The following is a 19,287-nucleotide window of genomic DNA, read 5'->3' as shown; positions in this document are numbered from 1 at the left end:
CACGTTAACTTATAGTGATAGAACTTGTTCCGCTACACGTGTAGTTTTTCGATGTACGTGTGGAATTATATTGCCTGTGTCGGTGACAGGATTATTCGGTCTGGTGTGGATTCTGTGAATTGACTTTCGATGTGATGCTTCACTGTGAAACTGGTTTCGGTGAGACAGGTTTTCTGTGGTCTGTCGGTGTAGAATGCATTCTGTGAATCGTCTTTCGATGACACGTCGTTCGGTGAACTTGTTTTCGGTGAACAGTCGGTATCCTGGCTCCAAAACACTTTGCTAAGTATAACTGGTTTGTGTCCACCAGATCAACACGTCATTCCTTTTCATTACCCCGTGCCAATACCTCCCTGTTTCTGAAATCTCCTATCTTCTCTGCGTACACTCTCTGGTCTTCCCTGCCAACTAGCCTTAAAGCATGCACAGACATTAAGGAGTTCAAGCTTCAGCTTCTTCGTCCTAAATAATCTCACCATTTTCGTCATGCCTCCCCTTGCAGTACTCTCTTTGTTTCTCTCCTTATTATTCAGTTCGCCGTGGTTGGCTACCACCCGACTTCTCATATATATTGGCAGTCTTCTGACGAGCCAGGAGATGTTGAATTAATAATAATAATAATAATAATAATCCCCGAGAGCCAAAGAGATAGAGAGACAGAAACTCTCTCTCTCTCTCTCTCTCTCTCTCTATCTCTCTCTCTCTCTCTCTCTCTCTCTTTCTCTCTCTCTCTCTCTCTCTCTCTCTCTCTCTCTCTCTCTTTCTCTCATCTTCGGCCAGTTTTGCTACTACTGTATCCACTTCGTCTTGGAGTTTAGACATGGGGAAGCGGCCATACTGGGGAAGTGGCCATACTGGGGGTGGGATCCCGGCTCTCGGCACAGGGAGTACAGCGCGTTCGACTAGTCTCTGCTGACTGAAGAGCACCCACACCGTTATCTGGCACTCCGAGTCTAATCGTTTCAAGTGGTTCAATTCAGCATCGCTGAACCCAAAGATTTGTTGGCCCACAGCATCCTATGGCTAAAGTTGCGACTGCACGGCGTTGAGAGGGACTTTGAACGCTCCAGATTTCCCACCCGTGGCTGCGCCAGAGACCGTCCGGACGTCGGGGCTTTCCTTTAGCCGGGCTCAATGCCCTGAGTTCCAGCGACGATGCCCCATTGATCAGGTGCAGAGCAATACTGTGAAAGAGTGCATTCTTGCAGCGCCAGTGTGTCCCCAATAGTGGTTCCTGCACTGTCATACTTAGCACCATATCTGGCACACGTTTCTGTCAGTGGACACTCACTTCGCAGAACCGATAATACATTGACGGGTGGAGTGAGACCGAAATAATCTTCCGTATTCCCTGAACCACCAAATTTTGAAAACCACCTAAGATGCATTTTCCGCTGAGGATGCACTTACACCCCGGGCCAAATATGCCAAAAAATGCGAAACGTACTGCGGAAAAGACTAGCTACATGTATGACTTCGGACTGGCTGTTCAGATCAACTTGGAAGTTGGGACATTCACATTGACATTCGGGCAGAATCAGTGAAGACAGCACCATCTAGGCTAGAGTAGAACCCGGGTTAAGGGTCACACCGGATTAGGGATCGGAGCCCGGGGAGGGGGGTCACTTGGCACGTACATTGTACATTGTGCGGGTGATCCTTCGGAGCCCGGGGGGGGGGGGGGCACTTGGCATGTACATTGTGCGGGTGATCCTTATACCGGGATCTAATTATTACCGGCCCAAGGGGGGGGGGTCCCCCGTCGGTTTCCGAGGAAGCCGTAACTTTTTTCCCTCCAAACTATTTTCCGGGGTCCATCTACTCACAAGAAGTCGTTTTGCACACCTTTTTGCCCATCCCTGTACAACTGAGTCCAGCTATGTCCGCGCAGAGTTAGGTGGATCCTTAACCCGGGTTCTGCTCTACAGTACATTCACATGTTTCTACAGTGCTGGCAACTGAAATCCGACCCGCCGGGCGGCGCGGCGCGCCGGCCAGGGGGGTCGGATTTCAGTTGCCAGCACTGTACTCTCGTCACTTCAACTTTCACCCTAGCGTAGGTACATAGTACACATGACCCACCCTCTCCTGGCATACATGTACATGTACATAACCGCATGGCCAGTACCATCCTCATGGTTCCTTGATGATTGCGAAAGCATGGAACTTTAAGTAGCGACAAACAAGCCTTGATTGCCCTTTTTGTTCTGTAGTCCATTTGACTATAAGAGCTGCACGATAAAACATGGGAGCAGTGAAGCCCAATGGACGGAGATCAGAGCACATGCATCCATTTATCCACGGAAGCAATGAGCGAGACTTCCATGAGTTTCATGGTTGTTTCCCAAACATCAAACCTCAGATCTTCGGTCCACTACTAACTTGTTTCTTTTGGCTCTGCCCTCTCGGTACTTGTACAAGTACAATATACATGTAAATGTATATGCACACCATCTAGCAACTTGGCTTGTGTATTCTACTATTGTTATTTTTAGGTCAATGTTCAAGACAGGATATCGCCGTACATCAATCTAAGTATTCTTTAAAAGGCTAGCATGGTTTACAATCAGGCTTACAGCATAAGGTTATTAGAGCTGACGCATGCAGGGAGAAATATCGATCAAGGATGTGTGAGATAATTAGAATCTGATTTCATAGACAGCGTGACAATATTTTCGAGTATCGAATCGCTCAAGGGGTGTCAGCAGGGTGTGGAAATGGAAAGTGAAATCATAAGGAGCTTTCTTCGGGAGAGCCTCCACATTTTGAGAATCTATAATTATAAACTCAACCTAGAAGTACATACGGATGTTTGAGTTACGGCATCAAGTAATTTACCTAAACTAGGCTAAAGGATCAAAGCTGTGTTAACGGCAATGTCATTGCGGAAATGGAGACATCAAGGTTATGGATTTGTTTAGTTCGGCGTATCTTATCTGGTATGCATTACGGTGAGTATCAACAATTTACGGCTAGCTCGCTTGACACAATTATTACATCTCTGGAAGATAGACAGATTGTTCAGATAGTGTAGGGGAAGGCGACTGCATCTAGTCGCCGAGTGGGTGGTGAGACAGTGAATGCGTGACTTCACTTGGTACTCCATGTTACCTCTCCGCAAGTCCGCAGCAACACTGGGCACACTGGGTGGGAACTAGCTGCCTTGACAAGTGAAATCGACCATCCTCATCTCGCTGGGCTCTGGTGATGACGGGCTTCGTGCTGCTAGCCACGCAGTTTTGACCTGATGGCGAGGCAGCACATGACCATACACACATCAGCAGTGGTTCTTATTGGCAAGAGGATTCAGCCCCGCGAGCAAGCCTTCAGCTAGAATGCCGGCTATCGTCTTCATCGCGCTTTGCTCGCATAGACCTCGGGTTGATCTTCGGTTTTGGACGGGTAGGCAGGGTCAGCTCCTCATCAGGAATCACACCGAAGATGAAGAAAGATCTGGAAAGAACAAAGATGGTGCTATCGAAGTCCAGGGTCTCTGTGTGCAGGCGCTTTAGCTTGACCTGGCGCAGTTGCTCTTCATCATCGTCGCCATCTCCACTGCCGTCTTCCTCGCTGGATTTCCAGCACACTTCCAGTGTGCGGTTGTCCGTGTCTGGGTCAGATGGCCAGTGTCGTGTCACGTCTGCAATGTTCAGCTTAGCCCAACGGTGCGTCAGTCGGGCTGTGGAGTTCAGAGCAAAGCGTAGCCTGTTCACGCCAGTCCGGTGTCTGCTGGTGCTGGTGGTGGTGGTGGCATGGTCGTTTGCTACGGACAGGACACCACGCTGACCGGGTACCGTGTCTTTCAGCAACGCACGGACAACACTGTTGTTGAGCCAGAGTTCCGCGTAGCAGACATCGCCACGTCTTTGCTCACTTCCACGTACCGTCACGCTAACACAGTTCCCTAGGGAGCAGATGAATGGAGCACACACGCAGAGAGAAAAGATGCATTAGACTTAGAGTTAATACAATTACATGACAGGATGCCAATGGACCTCGTAACGATAATCAACTTAATTAATGAAGAATGTGATGGTTTCAATGAGGTTCGGTCACGCTTTGATGAACTAATCCAATTACTAGTGTTCCGGGGTTGGACGAAGCCATCGGAACTCTAATGTGAAGTGATGGACGCTGACACGTGTACTCAAACGGGAGGATGTTTGCAGGACTGAAATAACTGCATTTTCGGATTGGTAATTTGGTAGACCTGGAACCATGTACGCTACTGTATACATTATGACAATACATATACATGTATATGTACATGTACATGTACATGTACATGTACATGTACATGTATATGTACATGTATATGTACATGTACATGTACATATACATGTACATGTACATGTACATTATATGTTGTACCCGGTAGCCAGCGTAGGCATACGACTTAAAAGAGAGAGTTGAAGCTGCCCTAGGTGAGATCCGGACCGACGTGCATATTTAGCGCCCTGGACTCGCATGGCCCTTAGATGCCCTGGAAGTGGTGCGAATTCTTCCCAGCGTAATCATACCAATAGAGTGTCATAATGGGAACTGGTTCTGGGTGTCAGAATTGAACTTTAGGTCAGATTTCACGTAGAATACCTGTCCATACATGTACCCAATAGGTATCCCACTCAGCTCCCATGTGAAAAACGTGCATGCACTCCTCCCAGCAAGGCAATAATGACATTTCGATTTGGTGCATGCCTCGACACGAGATTACAGTTCACTTGAACATTTAGTCCATGTTTGGGTGCGTAAAGGCGTTCTGATAATGAATGGTTGTTGCTATTTGCTCGTCTTTCAACGTTCCGTTTTCTGTTCCTTTCTACATAATAATATGTACATGTACATGCACCGCTCAGTGTGTAAAGCAGCATGCCAACGATAGCACACAGGACAGGACTATAATTTTCGTCTGCGAGCTACAGTGTAGTGTCTGTGTCACAGTGTGTGTGTGTCTGCCCGTCATCTGCTTGTCACTGGTATGTAAGTGAGAAAGATGACGAGTGCTTGACACTGAAGTGGGCCAGGCCCTAGAAGACGCTTGTCCAATCCAGCGTTTCGCTGGGCCCCCTGCATCTACTGCAGTACCTCTCCACTGACTCCAGTTCATAAGACAAAAATCATGATAGCGATCCGACATATTATGTCCAGATAGCAGTATGGACCTTGCGTCGTGCTGGCAGGAAGCATAACTTAGTTTTTAAGTAGCTCGGGAACCTCTGCCATTGTAGGCTTCACTGTGGAAATCTATCATAGGCATCTTCAAGTGGACTGCACGGTATGCCTTGAAATACACGAAAAATCAAGCTACACTTGGAATTGGCCCAAAGAGCCTCTTTTCACGCCAGAAAAACGCGCTCCCGGAAAGCATTATCACCTCGACGGCTCGGTTCCATAAGCCCAGCAAACGTACATGTATGGAATGAATGAAACAACTAATTTGATTAAGACATGTCGGCACTGTCGATAGCCGTCACTAAAAACGTACATGTACGTGTTAGCAACTGTGGTGGTTGTTTTGATTCGTTGTATTAGAGAACTGCACGTACATGTACATTGTGCATGTACATGTATGTCGATGCTTCCAAGCTGAGCAACTGCATTGTAAATCGAACTATTGCTACTGCCAGGTAGAGCAGAAAGTTTAGTGGCGTAACGGTATTATGCCAGCATCATGCACACACATACACACACACACACGCACGGGCACACACACACACACACACACACACACACACACACACACACATACATACATGTACATTCACCGTGCAGAAAGGCACGAATGTACAACGTATGAAACCTGATTCGCAAAACCTTTTAAAACAAGCTGGACTCACCTTTCTCTGCCGACGGTGACAAGTGTCTGAGGTTGACCAGACTTCCAGACTGTGACGCACCACAGTTGTACCGCTTGTTGCCATGTTCGCACAGTCGCTCGCGGCACTGTTCAGCGCTGAAGGAGCGGTTGTAGTGCGTGCGAACGTGCAACATGAAGAGAAACCTGTAGAAGGATGCCTTGCGCTCCGGCGGATATTGCGGTAACAGGCTTTTCATGATCTCCAGCGTCTCATCTACGTTGCTATGGTCTTGGTCATCATCAGACGTCTTGCTTCTGTTGTTGTTATTTAGATATGATGCCAGTCCGTTGACGGCATCTTTTGCTGACAGATTAGCGGATACCATCTCGCCACACAACAGCAGGCACCAGCTTGTGAGTATGATTAAAACCTTCAGTTCCATGCCTTTTCCGATCTATTCTCCACTACAATTATAGGAGAAGAACAACAGTTACTGTTGATGATAGGCTACAGGAAACCTTACTGCGACGCTGACTGAGCTAAGTTACAAACTCTCTCTCTCTCTCTCTCTCTCCGGTGGAGCGGATGTCGCACTTTCGCCTGACCTGTCCCGTCGCAGAATGCCACCCAAGATGGGCTGTCTGTGGCTTATAAGCTGCCGCCAAGTTCGCCTCCTCTCCCCAGGGTGACACAACTAGCTCCTACCTGTGTAGCGCAGACGGTGGCGCGAATTCCACCCCAGTCCTATCCGCATATCCCCTGTGTGTCTACTGCTGGACTGCGTATGCCTGATTGTGGCCGAGCACGGAGTGGCGACGTGTGCACAGCGTCACACCACGTCAATGCTTGCACTAATACTCGACCGGATCACCTGAGCCAACAGTGAACTCACGCGCAGCTTGTCAAGCCCAGCCGCCAGGCTGAAGACTGCACACACAAACAGTCGGGCCCGATCCCCAAGCCAAGAATCGCATAAATCAGTCAGAAGAATTCACGAGATCACTGACATGGCCATATTGATAGTGATCATACAGTCCGTACAGATGCTGTAGTCAGTGTAGATGCTGTAAACGCTATGCTGATACTGATAGTCACGATAGGTGTGACTGTTTTTCTATCTGTACAGTCATGTAGATGCGGATAAACATTGTAAGGTCCTCTGCTGGCAGTAATGTTGGCACTGTCTTACGATCGGTAAAAACTGAACGTCGTTCCCCAACTTCTCGTCACTCCTCCTTTCCGGAAAAAGCGAGCAATACCTCGGCGAAGCTTCAACACGAAACCGTCCCGGGCATGAGCGACCACTGCAGTTACCACCGTGTGCCCCGTGGAGCGTGTCAAAACGCTGTTCTAGAAGTAGAACTTTGACTTTCGGGGAGAACATAATTGTTAAGGTATAATTACATGTACATGTACATTATGCACTCATCCAGATCGGCTTAAAATCACTGGCGATTGTAGTTCTTCATATTCCATAATACTGTCGTGTGCAGACAAGCCAGCAGAAAAGGGCGATGCTGCTTGCGTTCGAAAATGGGATGTTCCTCCATCGCCTGAGCAATGTCTCGCTCGATGGTGATTGAGCTCATCTGCAAGGGATTCAACATCACCTGTGTGCATGCGATGGTGGCGAGACACGCAATGGCTGCGAGCTACGACGGGAGCTGGACACATGCGTGGGCTGCTCAGGCAAGCGCTGCTTCAGCGGCAGAAAGCTATGATTGTAGCTCTCGATTGAATTGCGCCACTTACCAAAACCCTATAGTAAGCAGCACTGATAGACGGTCTCTACACCCGCGCATTAATAGCTGTGCACCATTCGCGAGTAGTCAGTGAAGGAAGAAAGAGCACTGGTCCCAACCAGCCTCTGGCCAAGAACAGGTGTACATTTGTCTGGAACCCTAGCTCGGCCCAGTCAAGAATTAATCAGTGAAGGTTTTCAGATCAAAGAACACATCACTAATAGTACTATCTCTAGGTTCATTGCGTTGCGGCAAGACAGGAATGCATGGTGCGGTGAAGATATGCCAGGATGGCAAGCAACGCATGAATAATTATTATGGTAGCAATGATTATGTGTGTTACATGGGCTGAGGGAACTTTAAATCATGCTTTCGTTCTTACATACATGTACTTCTTGCTGTCTACAGCATTGGGTACATGTACATGTATGTATATGGGTCAGTGGGTAACGTTCGGTTGTCTGAAAGCAAAAATGTTAAGCATTGGTAGTATTGTTGCGAGTGCGTACGCTAAGCACTACTGTTAACGATTCTGTCGCTGGATAAACATGTACATCCCCATGACTATCTACAAGCAGTTCACTCCGGATTGGTATATTCATATACATGGAATCTACATGGAATCTACTGCTTTCCGTGATCGACCTTGATTTGGTGGGCTAGTGGATTTCTATTTCAAGCCACAGCGTAGATGTTCGCTGGTCTTAGTCCTTCCAATCCTGTTTTTGTGGTCTGCCTCTTGACGTTCCACTCGATCGCATTTGAGACTTTTCAAAAGCTCCCCTTGCCCATGGCTTTACATGCCTTCAATCTGTTCTTGACAGAACTTACTTACTGTACTTAGTAGCTGGTCGGCAAGGCTGGGAATCTCAATGCGCAGCTCTGACCCTCTACCTGCAGAAGTGTGATGCGTCTCCATTCTTCAGTCCAGACACATACATGCCTGTCGTCACTTACAACTCATTCTGTCCTGACTGCAGCTTGAACTTGAAGTGACTGCGTGCGCGGGGTGATCGAAGCTGGCCCTGTTTGTGGAGAGCCAAGACGGTCCCGGGCTATTCCTCTTTGTTTGAATTGCTGCCCGTTCCAACGCCGTGCATTGTGTGCGGAGAGAAGCCTCTCTGCCACAAGGCCTGCCTCGTCTGGCGCACCCTACCGAGTTTGAAGCGCTCGTCCCTGAGCTGCTCCACGCCACACTTATGCACTGCGCCTAGGACTGTTGTAAAACGGTGAGACAGAACGGAGAGTTGAGGATCTTGTGTGAATACTGAATACCAAGCGCTGTTTATGGCGTCTGCCACATATTTGTGATGCTAGCTATGTGCATCCATTGTGCAGTACTCAGCGGTTGTGGATCCTTACACGGCTGCTAGCACTTGAAGTCGCCGACTCAAACTTTACTTTAGCGCTTGCTCTCTTTGTTGTAGTTGGCCAAAACTGCACGACATCAGGAGGCTGAAGTGTCGAAGTGACGCTGAAAAGTGTTGCTGCTGCGACGCAAAATAAGTCATACTCATGTACATGTAGCTCAAAAATGCACGCTGGTTTTCTGTAAGAAAACTTGGGATACATAATGTACATGCAGGTGGATTGCTTACTGATTATTGCACTCGTACGTCTCACGTACGTTCCTTCTCGTGCCGATATGTCGCTTACAGCTAGAAGTATCATTTCAAGAAAACTGCTCGCCGTGTTGGAGGGTCTAAGAGAGAATAATTATAGTGTTAATGTTTGAGAATTAAAGCGTTACCCGTATTGCGTTCTCATGCACGGGATAATACAAAAATACCATCACACTAGCAGGCCTCAAATGTCTACAATGTCATGAACATGTACATTGTCAGTACTTGTACTGCAAAGGCCAAAGGGTTTGCCCTCGTGGTGGCGGGTATGTTCAGGCAGAGTGTGGGGTGCCACGTGGCCAAGAGCGCTATGCGATGTGGCATAGCTTGCCTGTTATGGCCGTGTGTGTGCTGCAGCAATATCCACTTTTAGGTTTTTAGAGATACATGTACCGGTACATGTATGTTCTACATCATGCATATTTTGTCGTGCCAAGCCCAGGCTTGAGGCTGCAGAGGTATCTTCACCCAAAAGTCGCACGGCCAAAAGGACACTGGTCTCTTCCATTATTCCTCAGAAAAAGTTTACACAATGCCCCAGTTTCTCTATTCTAGGATCCAGACCGACAATAACAGATGGATCGTCACTGAAATAGGAGATCCCCGTAGTCCACAGCCTCTGGGATGGTATATTGAACAGGATCTGAACCCTATTGACTGAATAACTACCCCAGTAAAGTGAGTTCCTCTTCGCTTCGGCTGCCATGTCGATATCCAGCGGCTGAGTCATATTAACAGAATTGTGGACGCGACACTAAAGCAGATTAGCAGGTGTCAGCATCGCCACAGGAAAGAACCATGTTCACAACGAGTCTGATTCTTACATCTGGGTACCCCAAAAGAGGATTCGGGATCACCGTTTGTAAAGGCTAATACACGTGGAGCGTACCATGTTTTCATTCATCCTTGAGTGGAGCGATGAGCGTGAGATTCTGCATGTCCTTTGTGATCGTGCCCCGTACTTGAGTGGGTCGTATGTTCCACACAAATACACACACATACACACACACACCACACACACCACACACACACATACACACACATACACACACATACACACACACACACACACACACACACACACACACACACATGAGTCCCTATTAGTATTATCCAGCCAAGAGCAGACGATCCCAAATTCCCAATATGCACTAAGTGCCGGTACATGTACAGTGTATATCCTCACTTGCCCGCGGTGAGACGACACAGATACTCTTCCTTTCTATCTCCGAACTGAGAAGATATCACCCACTTCCTCGGTCTGAAAGAAAGAGGATGCGCACAACAAACATCGAGGCTGACGTTGTCGTTATTGTTGTTAGTGATGGTGTGTTCATGTTACTTCAAGTTCAAGTATGCAGTTCTAGTCCAAAATCCTCACCACATTCACTAAATTGTTTTTTTAAACATGAGCAGGCTTTCAAAAACCTACCCTCCTGACACCATTATGCTTCTCAATTCTAAACGATATGTGCACTCTTGATTGTATAGGCGTAAGAAGTGTGTTGTTGTTGTTGTTGTTGTTGTTGTATATTTAATTGAATAATTATGTGTTTGAACTCCCCAAATATGCGAGAGGTCAGGATGCCACTAATATCCTAACGGACTAACGGGTACTAAATCTACTGAATGTACTACAATGTAACACCAAGCGTTCATTGTCACGGATTTTATCATTTCCCTTCAACATCCGTAAGTTTGCATTGTCAGTTTCACGGTGGACTTTAATCAGCTTGCGCTGGAGACTACTATACATCTACGTTGAATGTAAAAGAACCGAAACTGATCTTTCTCTTTGGGGCAGGATCTGAGTCCGGATAGTAGAAACGCTCGACATCGTACTCCGTTCACACCGAAGTATTACAGTGACGACGGTACATTATACATGTACATGTAGCCAACGAAGGTGCAAGGAATGCCGAGCAGGTGTACGCCAAACATCGCATGTGTATGCGTTTGGTTCCTATACATTAAATCGCACTCCACGCCACAGCTGTTACAGAATTTAAAGACAGACGGGAAACAGGGCTACTCGACGACATGAGACAAACTTCGCACTTGACTGACCAATCGTGCACCACTGCCATCCAGAGCACACGAGAAGCCCATCGGACCTTCGACTTCCAGGGTATGTCACAAATTTAAACTGTATTAAATCCCACGATGGCCAGTGGTCGGTGATACCCGCTGAGGCAGTAAGGGTGTAGTACATTTCCCAAGGCAGGCCCAATGTCCAGTGCCCAGTCAACAGACGTTTATACATGTACATGAACACATAGCCCGAGACGGTCTCGCACAGACCCCCAATTAGCCACCACCGGTATCTAATGTTGGTTAAATGCCGCCCACGGATGTCTAATATCTACCCAGTGTAAGTCTATGTGAACCTACGAGACATTTATTGCCCGCGTTCAACTCCAGAGTTCTGTCTTTATCGCCTTTTTCTATCACTAATGTGATGCTAAATTGTCGCTTCAGTCCTCTAGCTCGTCTTTTATCGTCAACCACCCTGGCCTCAGTATGTTCTGAGGTTTAGCCAAGCCGGTGTTTGGTAGGTTGTTTGTATGTGCTCGCTTCTGGCGCGGGCAAGGTGTCGGAGCGTCACTTGCAGACGTCCAGCGCTTATGCACGCTGATTAGATCCTGGGAGAAACCGAAACGCGTCATATGTCTGCGTCTACTGTCAGCTAAAGCACTGGCCCAGGGTGATCGATTCACAACTCATCACTGGCACTGTTAAAGATCAATAAACCGGTCAAAAGGGAAACCTTGGCTTGAGCGTTACGATCTTACTGATATGCATACAGCTACAATACAGTACAACGGAGTAGGCGAAATCGGGGGTAGCTACATGTATTACAAGGTGGGAGAGTCTATGGAATGCTGCCAAGGTGAACGTCAACGAGTAGAAGAGTAGTGCTTTAAGGTTGAGGCAATCGAAACTATCAAACGATGGTCCCGGAGAATGCTGGTATCTTGGCTGGAGTATATTTCCTCGTCTCCACTGGGAGAACAATTTTAAAATGGTGCTAGCATCCGCAATGATTTATATTATTTCAGAAGTACACAAAGGCACACAATGAAAACCTTGGCAAATTAATTCCGTTGTTGTGAACGGAATTAATTTGCCAAGGTTTTCATTGTGTGCCTTTGTGTACGCCGCTCTGCCTAAATCAGTCATTGAGCACTCTTGCAGAACCAAAGCATATTGCCTCTGTATTTCAGAAGTAGTTATTGTTTGAGGATTTCCCAGCCCACGTAACACACATGCATGTAATTTACCTATGCTGTAGTACAGTGTAGACAAACGATGCAAGTGAACTGAGCCCCGCGACTCACAACCTCTGTGTCCTCAGTATAAGCACATCCGGAATGGACGGGTTGGGCAGGAACGGAATGTCTGGATCTGATGTCGACTCTGACAGAATTCCGAGCCCATCAGCGGAGACACGGTCTTGGACGCTGGAAGCAAGGTGGAATTGATCTCAATCAGTGCGGTAATGCTGGTGAGAAGGTGGCGTGTTACCTGACGGAGGGGACACGTGAGCGCAGACGACAAACAATCTGAATTGAGGTTATCGTGTTTGCTGCAAGGGCACGGGCCCATCTTGAGCTGTGAATACGTGTTTACGCTGAACCGTGGCCAAGACAAAGGCGTTGTTGGTGCTCAATGCAGACGCCCGCGCCCGTAGTTCACAGCGGGGCACACCATACAACTATTTGCCATGGCCCCGTGGCAACATCTGACACGGTCATGTCGCACAATTACAGAACCATAATCTCTCCGGCCTGCTCCAAGCCTTGGCCAGTGATCAAACCATTGCTAGAACACTTGAACTGGCCAAGTACAATAGTAACTGTTATTGGACACAATCAGTGAGTGGGCGACAATGTCCCTGAACCAAGGTATACAAAGTGTTGTGTGGTGCCGTGAAGCAGCAGTAAAACCTATTATTTATTTATTTTAAGTAGAAAGGAAAAGGACATATGGAAACGAGTTAAGAGTAACTCTCCACCACTGTAACTAGATACTATTATACAGTCAGAAAGTGCAACAACTAGGCACAAAACTGACAGAGTACTGAGACATACTGACTGTATATAGTATCTAGTTACAGTGGTGGAGAGTTACTCTTAAAGGGGAAGTATACCCTAAAATCAAATTTTCACCAGTTGTAGTCTTCGGGGTGCTGAGTCGAATGGTCTTGGTCCGAGGAAGCTGAGATGCTCCCTTCCTACTTGAATCCCAATCGAACTCGCGCACTTCCACTGAAACTGGGTGACTGCACCCTACTAGATGGGGATTTGTATGCAAAATGTCACTAAAAGCGCCATTTCGTTCTTATAAAAGCACGGATGACCGCGATTGGCCCATATGTTGTAGTCTTTTGGACGCTGAGTCGACTGGTTTTGGTCCGAAAAGGCTGCGATGCAGCGTTCCTCCTTTATTCCCAATCGAACATGGTTGAACAAGCGGTCACGTGCTCCTGCGTACACCAGTCACCTGGTCACCGTGCCTCCAGGGTACAACTTACTAGCCTGTTTGACCTTTTTTGGGTGCAGTCCTGTCACTCGAGTTGAACTCGAGTTGAACCTTGGTGTGAAAGTTGTCGCCTGCTGGCGCGGTGAGTCGGGTGACCAGGTGATTTGGGCACCCAGGAGCACGTGACCGCTTGTTCAACCATGTTCGATTGGGAATAAAGGCGGAACGCTGCATCGCAGCCTTTTCGGACCAAAACCAGTCGACTCAGCGTCCAAAAGACTACAACATATGGGCCAATCGCGGTCATCCGTGCTTTTATAAGAACGAAATGGCGCTTTTAGTGACATTTTGCATACAAATCCCCATCTAGTAGGGCGCAGTCACCCAGTTTCGGTGGAAGTGCGCGAGTTCGATTGGGATTCAAGTAGGAAGGGAGCGTCTCAGCTTCCTCGGACCAAGACCATTCGACTCAGCACCCAGAAGACTACAACTGGTGAAAATTTGATTTTAGGGTATACTTCCCCTTTAAGGGGGGAATGACCCTTCAGATACTCAAAAATTGAAAGTTTCAATTCTGGCTGTTTTGGGTATCCAACTAGGCCAGCGGACCCTATAGGGTGTAGAAACAAAATTTTTGGTGAAACGGACTACTGGTTCCAAAGTTACGACCGTTTCAAATTCAACAATTCAAATGAAAATGAGTACGCACGGAACGAAAATTTGTACAATTTTGCACTCCATGCAGTCGGTGATTTTCACTGAAACCGCGTACTACTAGCGAGTTTTTCACTTGAAATCGTTGCTACTGGATACCATGGCGTACAAGGAGAAGCGCTGAACAGCTAGCTTTTTGCCTTGAGAACAAAATAATTATTTGAAATAATTTGAACAATGGGGAACCGAAGAACGAGCTCGAGTGGACGTTCTAGACGACAGAAAAGGAAATATTTTGGTCCAAAGCCAGCTGCTGCTGAAGTCGACGATGTCGTTGAGGTTCCTGAGGTCGCCAGTGATGTTGAAGTGACTGAGAAGAGCGCGTCCACGCGAAAGTTGAGCAGGAAGCCGGCCTATTTAGCTGATGAAAGCTTTGACAGCAGCGACGGCTCAGATGTGAACTCGAACCCAGACAGTTCTGAGGACGACGATACTGAGGCGTCTGAGGGATCTGGAGAAGAGATAGAAGAGGATTGCTTGCGGAGCAACAGAATTGTGTACCTAAAGTGTCTTCAGGAGCTTCTGGACGTGGCCACTGTGTGTAGCGAGTGCAAATCTGGAAAAATAAATATTGTTGACTGCTGCGCCGTTGGCCTCGCATCGGTGGTGCACGTGCAGTGCGACAATGTCACAGTTGGAGATTTAACCTATGCCTGAAAGAGAAGCGGTTCTTTGACGTCAACCGGCGATCAGTGTTGGCCATGCGGAGAATTGGCAAGGGACGTGCCGCTCTGAATAAGTTCTGCGGAACCATGGACATGCCCAGCCCTGTGAACACACATGCCTACACCCGTCACCAGGAAGCGCTCGTGATCGCTGTAGCCACTGTGGCTCATAAGAGCATGGTGAATGCTGCTGACGAGGTGAAGGTGCTGAATGGTTGCGACACTGTGGCGGTAACTTGCGATGGCACCAGGATGAGGCGCGGCTATACGTCTCTCTACGGTGTCTTTGCCTGTATATCGTGGAGAACAGGCCGTGTACTGGACATACACGTGAGCAGCAAGTACTGCCAGGAATGTGTCGTGCGGAACGACCGGAAGGAGTCCGGGAGAATTAGTGCAGTTGATTTCACTGCCTGGAAAGGTACCCACACCTGTGGAGTGAATACAGCGCGATCCGCACCAGCCATGGAGAGCGAGGCAGCTGTCATTATATGGAGTCGCTCTGTTGCTGATCGTGGTCTCCGGTATACAACGTACATCGGAGATGGCGACAGTAAGGCATTCAATTCTGTTGTTGAAGCTGACCCGTACAATGGTGTAGCCATTGAAAAGGAGGAGTGCATTGGACATGTACAGAAACGCATCGGCACGGGCTTGCGGGAGCTGAAGAAGACGATGAAGGGTAAATGAAAGCTTCAACGGCGTCATCTGGGGTATGTGCCAGAAGGAAAGCTTCTGTGGCGCTGATGTTGTCCGGTTCGCTGCCAGCCTTGCAGTTGCCCACTTCAATGATGGTGCACTGGCTGTGGAGAGTGTGCTTCTGGAAGCAGACTGTGTACCTGGCGTGCTGACCCACAAAGCATGCCAAGATGAGGATTTCACCCGCATCAGCAAAGCCGATCGCAAAGGTTCAGCAGAAGAGAAGGAGAAGAGAAAGAAGAGAAGAAGGCGAAAGAAGGGCTGGGAGGAGACCACTATTGAAGAGGAAGGAGATACTTATGGACCGGGCAAGTTTTAGTGCAGCTATCTGCCTGCATCGTGATAGTGCTGTATGAAAAGTGCTGAACATACCCTGAATATAGACCTAAATATACCCTGAATTTTTGCCATTTTTAGTGGTTTGTTGACACTCCGCGCAGTTTCCTGGCTCACTTGTACAGAATGGACATGCAAAAGTATACATTTTTGAAATCTGTGTGATGTCAGCTTGTGCGTTTGCCTATGGGCAGGAGATTTCTTCAATCCTGTGTGCATATTCTGCCCATTCCATCCGTGAGGTAACTGCGCATGTGCGGTAGTGCAGCATGTGAGAGCTGTACCACTGCCACTGATGTTTAGGACTGTGTGATATTAGGCAAACGCACTGCGTGTACCTATAATCTAAATATCTAAGGCTGAAAGAGATGATTCTGATGAACTACATTCTGATAAAATTGCGCACCGTTTAGCTTTTGTCCGTTGTGCGATAATTATCCTTTTGTTGTCAAATCTTCCAACTTTCTTTAGTTTATTTTCATTCAGAGTGCCATTGATCTGTTGTATGTTATTCCATCAAGACATGGTGAAAATTTCATCAAGAAATATTGAAGGAAACGGAAGTTGTGGTCGTTCTGACATGTACGGTCCAGTATGGCGTGCGCGAAGGGTCATTCCCCCCTTAACTCGTTTCCATATGTCCTTTTCCTTTCTACTTTTATTATTGGCTCAATACCCGAGTTTCAAATTTATTTTTTACTCCAGACTATTAAAATAGTTTGGAGTAACTAAAGAATCGTGAATGGTGGGATAGTAAGTTACCGGTAGCGACTCTCTCGAATTTCAGAAACTGTTTCAGGTTTGATAAGTGAGCCGTGGTCCTTCGTCTTTCGTGTTCATCTTGTCTTAGCTAACATTCTTAGTTTGCCGTGATGTTTAGCTGATGTTTAGCTTGTTTTCGTCTTGCGTGCGCTCACCTTTCCCTTTCTTTACGTTTTTTCATGACTTGGAACGTGTCATGTTGGAAGGCTGTTGGTTTGCGCATTCAAGATGTGATGCAGCTAAACATCAGGGCGATAAATGGCAGTATCCCATCAATCAGTATAGTGCTGCATGCTATGACTCACCAATTACAGTATCTTGCTTATAGCTAGTAAGTAGTATGGCAATAAGGAGGACGAGCTGAACTGAAGTGACACTGGATTACTTTATTAAACAATGACAAGCGATGGAGACGATGCGAAAACAATGTAAAAAGAAAGGGAGAAATATAAATGTCGAAAGTAAAAGGACATAATGGATACGGGCTAAGAGTAACTGTGTCCACCACTGCAACTAGATACTATTATCAGAAAGTGCAACAACTAGGCACAAAACTGACAGAGTACTGAGACATGTGTCAGGTCATCGAATGTCTCAGTACGCTGTTCGTTTTGTGCATTGTTTTCGCATCGTCTCCATCGCTTGGCATTCGATTGTGGGATTACCTTATTGAAATAATGTAATCCAATGTCCCTTCAGCTCGTCCTCCTTATTACGATGATAAAATTGTTGTCTCCTCGCCGAATATTTAAACAATAGCTAGTGTTGGAGAACTGCGGATAACATGTAAACATTTTTTGGTCCTTTTCTGTTGTCGCTCACATCTGGTAAATCCCTTTCCTCAGCGAGGTCTTTACAAGTACGAATTCATTTCCTTCCTTATGATTGTGCTTGATGTGTGTGTGTGTGTTTGTGTGTGTGTGTGTGTGTGTGTGTGTGTGTGTGTGTGTGGTGTGTGTGTGTGTGTGCGCGCGCGTGTGTGTGTAGGTGTACAACCCACCGTAGGCTATAAACAGCGAGTACTATACTCTACAGGACTGTACATTGCCCTATACCCTGGTCACAAGTGATATCCGGACAGGGCTGTACATTGCCCTATACCCTGGTCACAAGTGATATCCGGACAGGACTGTACATTGCCCTATACCCTGGTCACAAGTGATATCCGGACAGGACTGTACATTGCCCTATACCCTGGTCACAAGTGATATCCGGACAGGACGCATATGAGCGCTTGACCTGAGAGACAGGACTGTGTTGCCCAAACAGTACAAGTACATGTAGAAGAATTTGTAGATGGATTCCGCTGTTTTGAGTGGCGTGTTGCTGGCGCATAATACTTCTGTACGAGTATAGAACCTACCAGAGAACGTCAACATCAGTGCCTCCACAAAGAATTCTATACTACAATGTAGTAGCTGACGTGCCGCCATGGTCGTACATGTAGATCGTGGATCTGATCTCATCCCTAGCTCTCTGGCCATCGGGTTATTGGCACCTTTACTTTAGATTTCAGATTGATTCTTCAACCCAGGCGTTTGTAACAGCACTTATTATCGTGCCCTTTTCTTTACACATGTATGTCCGGTATTGGTCAGCGAAAAGATTTCCAAAAGAGGCATGACTCATGAGTACCTGTACTTTAAAAATGTATGAATAGTGACATCTAGTTTTCATTTATCAAGTCTCAATACACCGGCCATGTACAGTACACGTATTGTATATGCACCGAAGGTCTTTACGCGTATTCTGAACTGAGCTGAGCACACAATGGAAATGCCGGTCTGAGGGTGCCATATTCTTCAACCTTCAACTTCAAGTGCATCACAATGGCATGGCCGGACCACCGCCTTATTCGAGTGGTCCCCTTGTATTGGACTTGTTCAGAAAGGGTGCATGGACGAAACAGTCATAGTTTTCATAGCAATCATCTCTATTTATATTCTGATATGGAGAGACACGTGTGAGCATGTTTCCTGACTGTCTGTACTGCTGCGATACTTGTGTGAAGTACCACCCGGTCAGTGATTGGAGCGAACCCTCCGCGTGATGGTAAAGGCATCGCTCTTGGCGCTACCTTTGGCGGTAATCCTGGCTGAAGACAACGACAGTCAGCAAACCTCCATGGCTGTAACACTGCATTCTTCTTGGGCCATTATTGGCTCGAATCTCGTCTTCCTTCCCGCGGCATGGTATCAAATTGTCCAAAGTAACGTTGGGGACTATGACTTACTTCGAAGTACATGAACATGTACATGTATGACATGTACACCAAGAGTATGATGACCTCCCTGATAAGGCGACCTACTGACCCAGACAGACTCACAGAGGACCACTACAATTACCATGTACATGACTATACACATACTCACATACATGTAAATGTACATGATTGTACAATGTACATGCAGGATCAAGGGGTGTTACTTCCAGTCAAAATGACCCTGGATACGGAGACAGCATGTTA

At 47.1% G+C, this 19,287-nt stretch overlaps 1 protein-coding gene across 1 annotated transcript; it reads right to left on the bottom strand.

Moving 5' to 3' along the window:
• Positions 1-2,467: 2,467 nt before the first annotated feature.
• LOC135816699 (uncharacterized) lies at positions 2,468-6,408 on the bottom strand. Its single transcript, XM_065329825.1, has 2 exons — positions 5,838-6,408; positions 2,468-3,904 (listed from the first exon to the last, which is right to left on the bottom strand). Exons 1-2 carry the CDS (start codon positions 6,238-6,240, stop codon positions 3,327-3,329), a joined length of 981 nt encoding a protein of 326 aa, XP_065185897.1. The 5' UTR covers positions 6,241-6,408; the 3' UTR covers positions 2,468-3,326.
• Positions 6,409-19,287: the final 12,879 nt, after the last annotated feature.

Source organism: Sycon ciliatum, chromosome 5 (genome assembly GCF_964019385.1).
Source record: "Sycon ciliatum chromosome 5, ocSycCili1.1, whole genome shotgun sequence".
In the NCBI taxonomy this organism is placed as follows: Eukaryota; Metazoa; Porifera; class Calcarea; order Leucosolenida; family Sycettidae; genus Sycon; species Sycon ciliatum.
The sequence above is the reverse complement of the archived record's forward strand: the minus strand, read 5'-3'. Positions and strand labels throughout refer to the sequence as shown.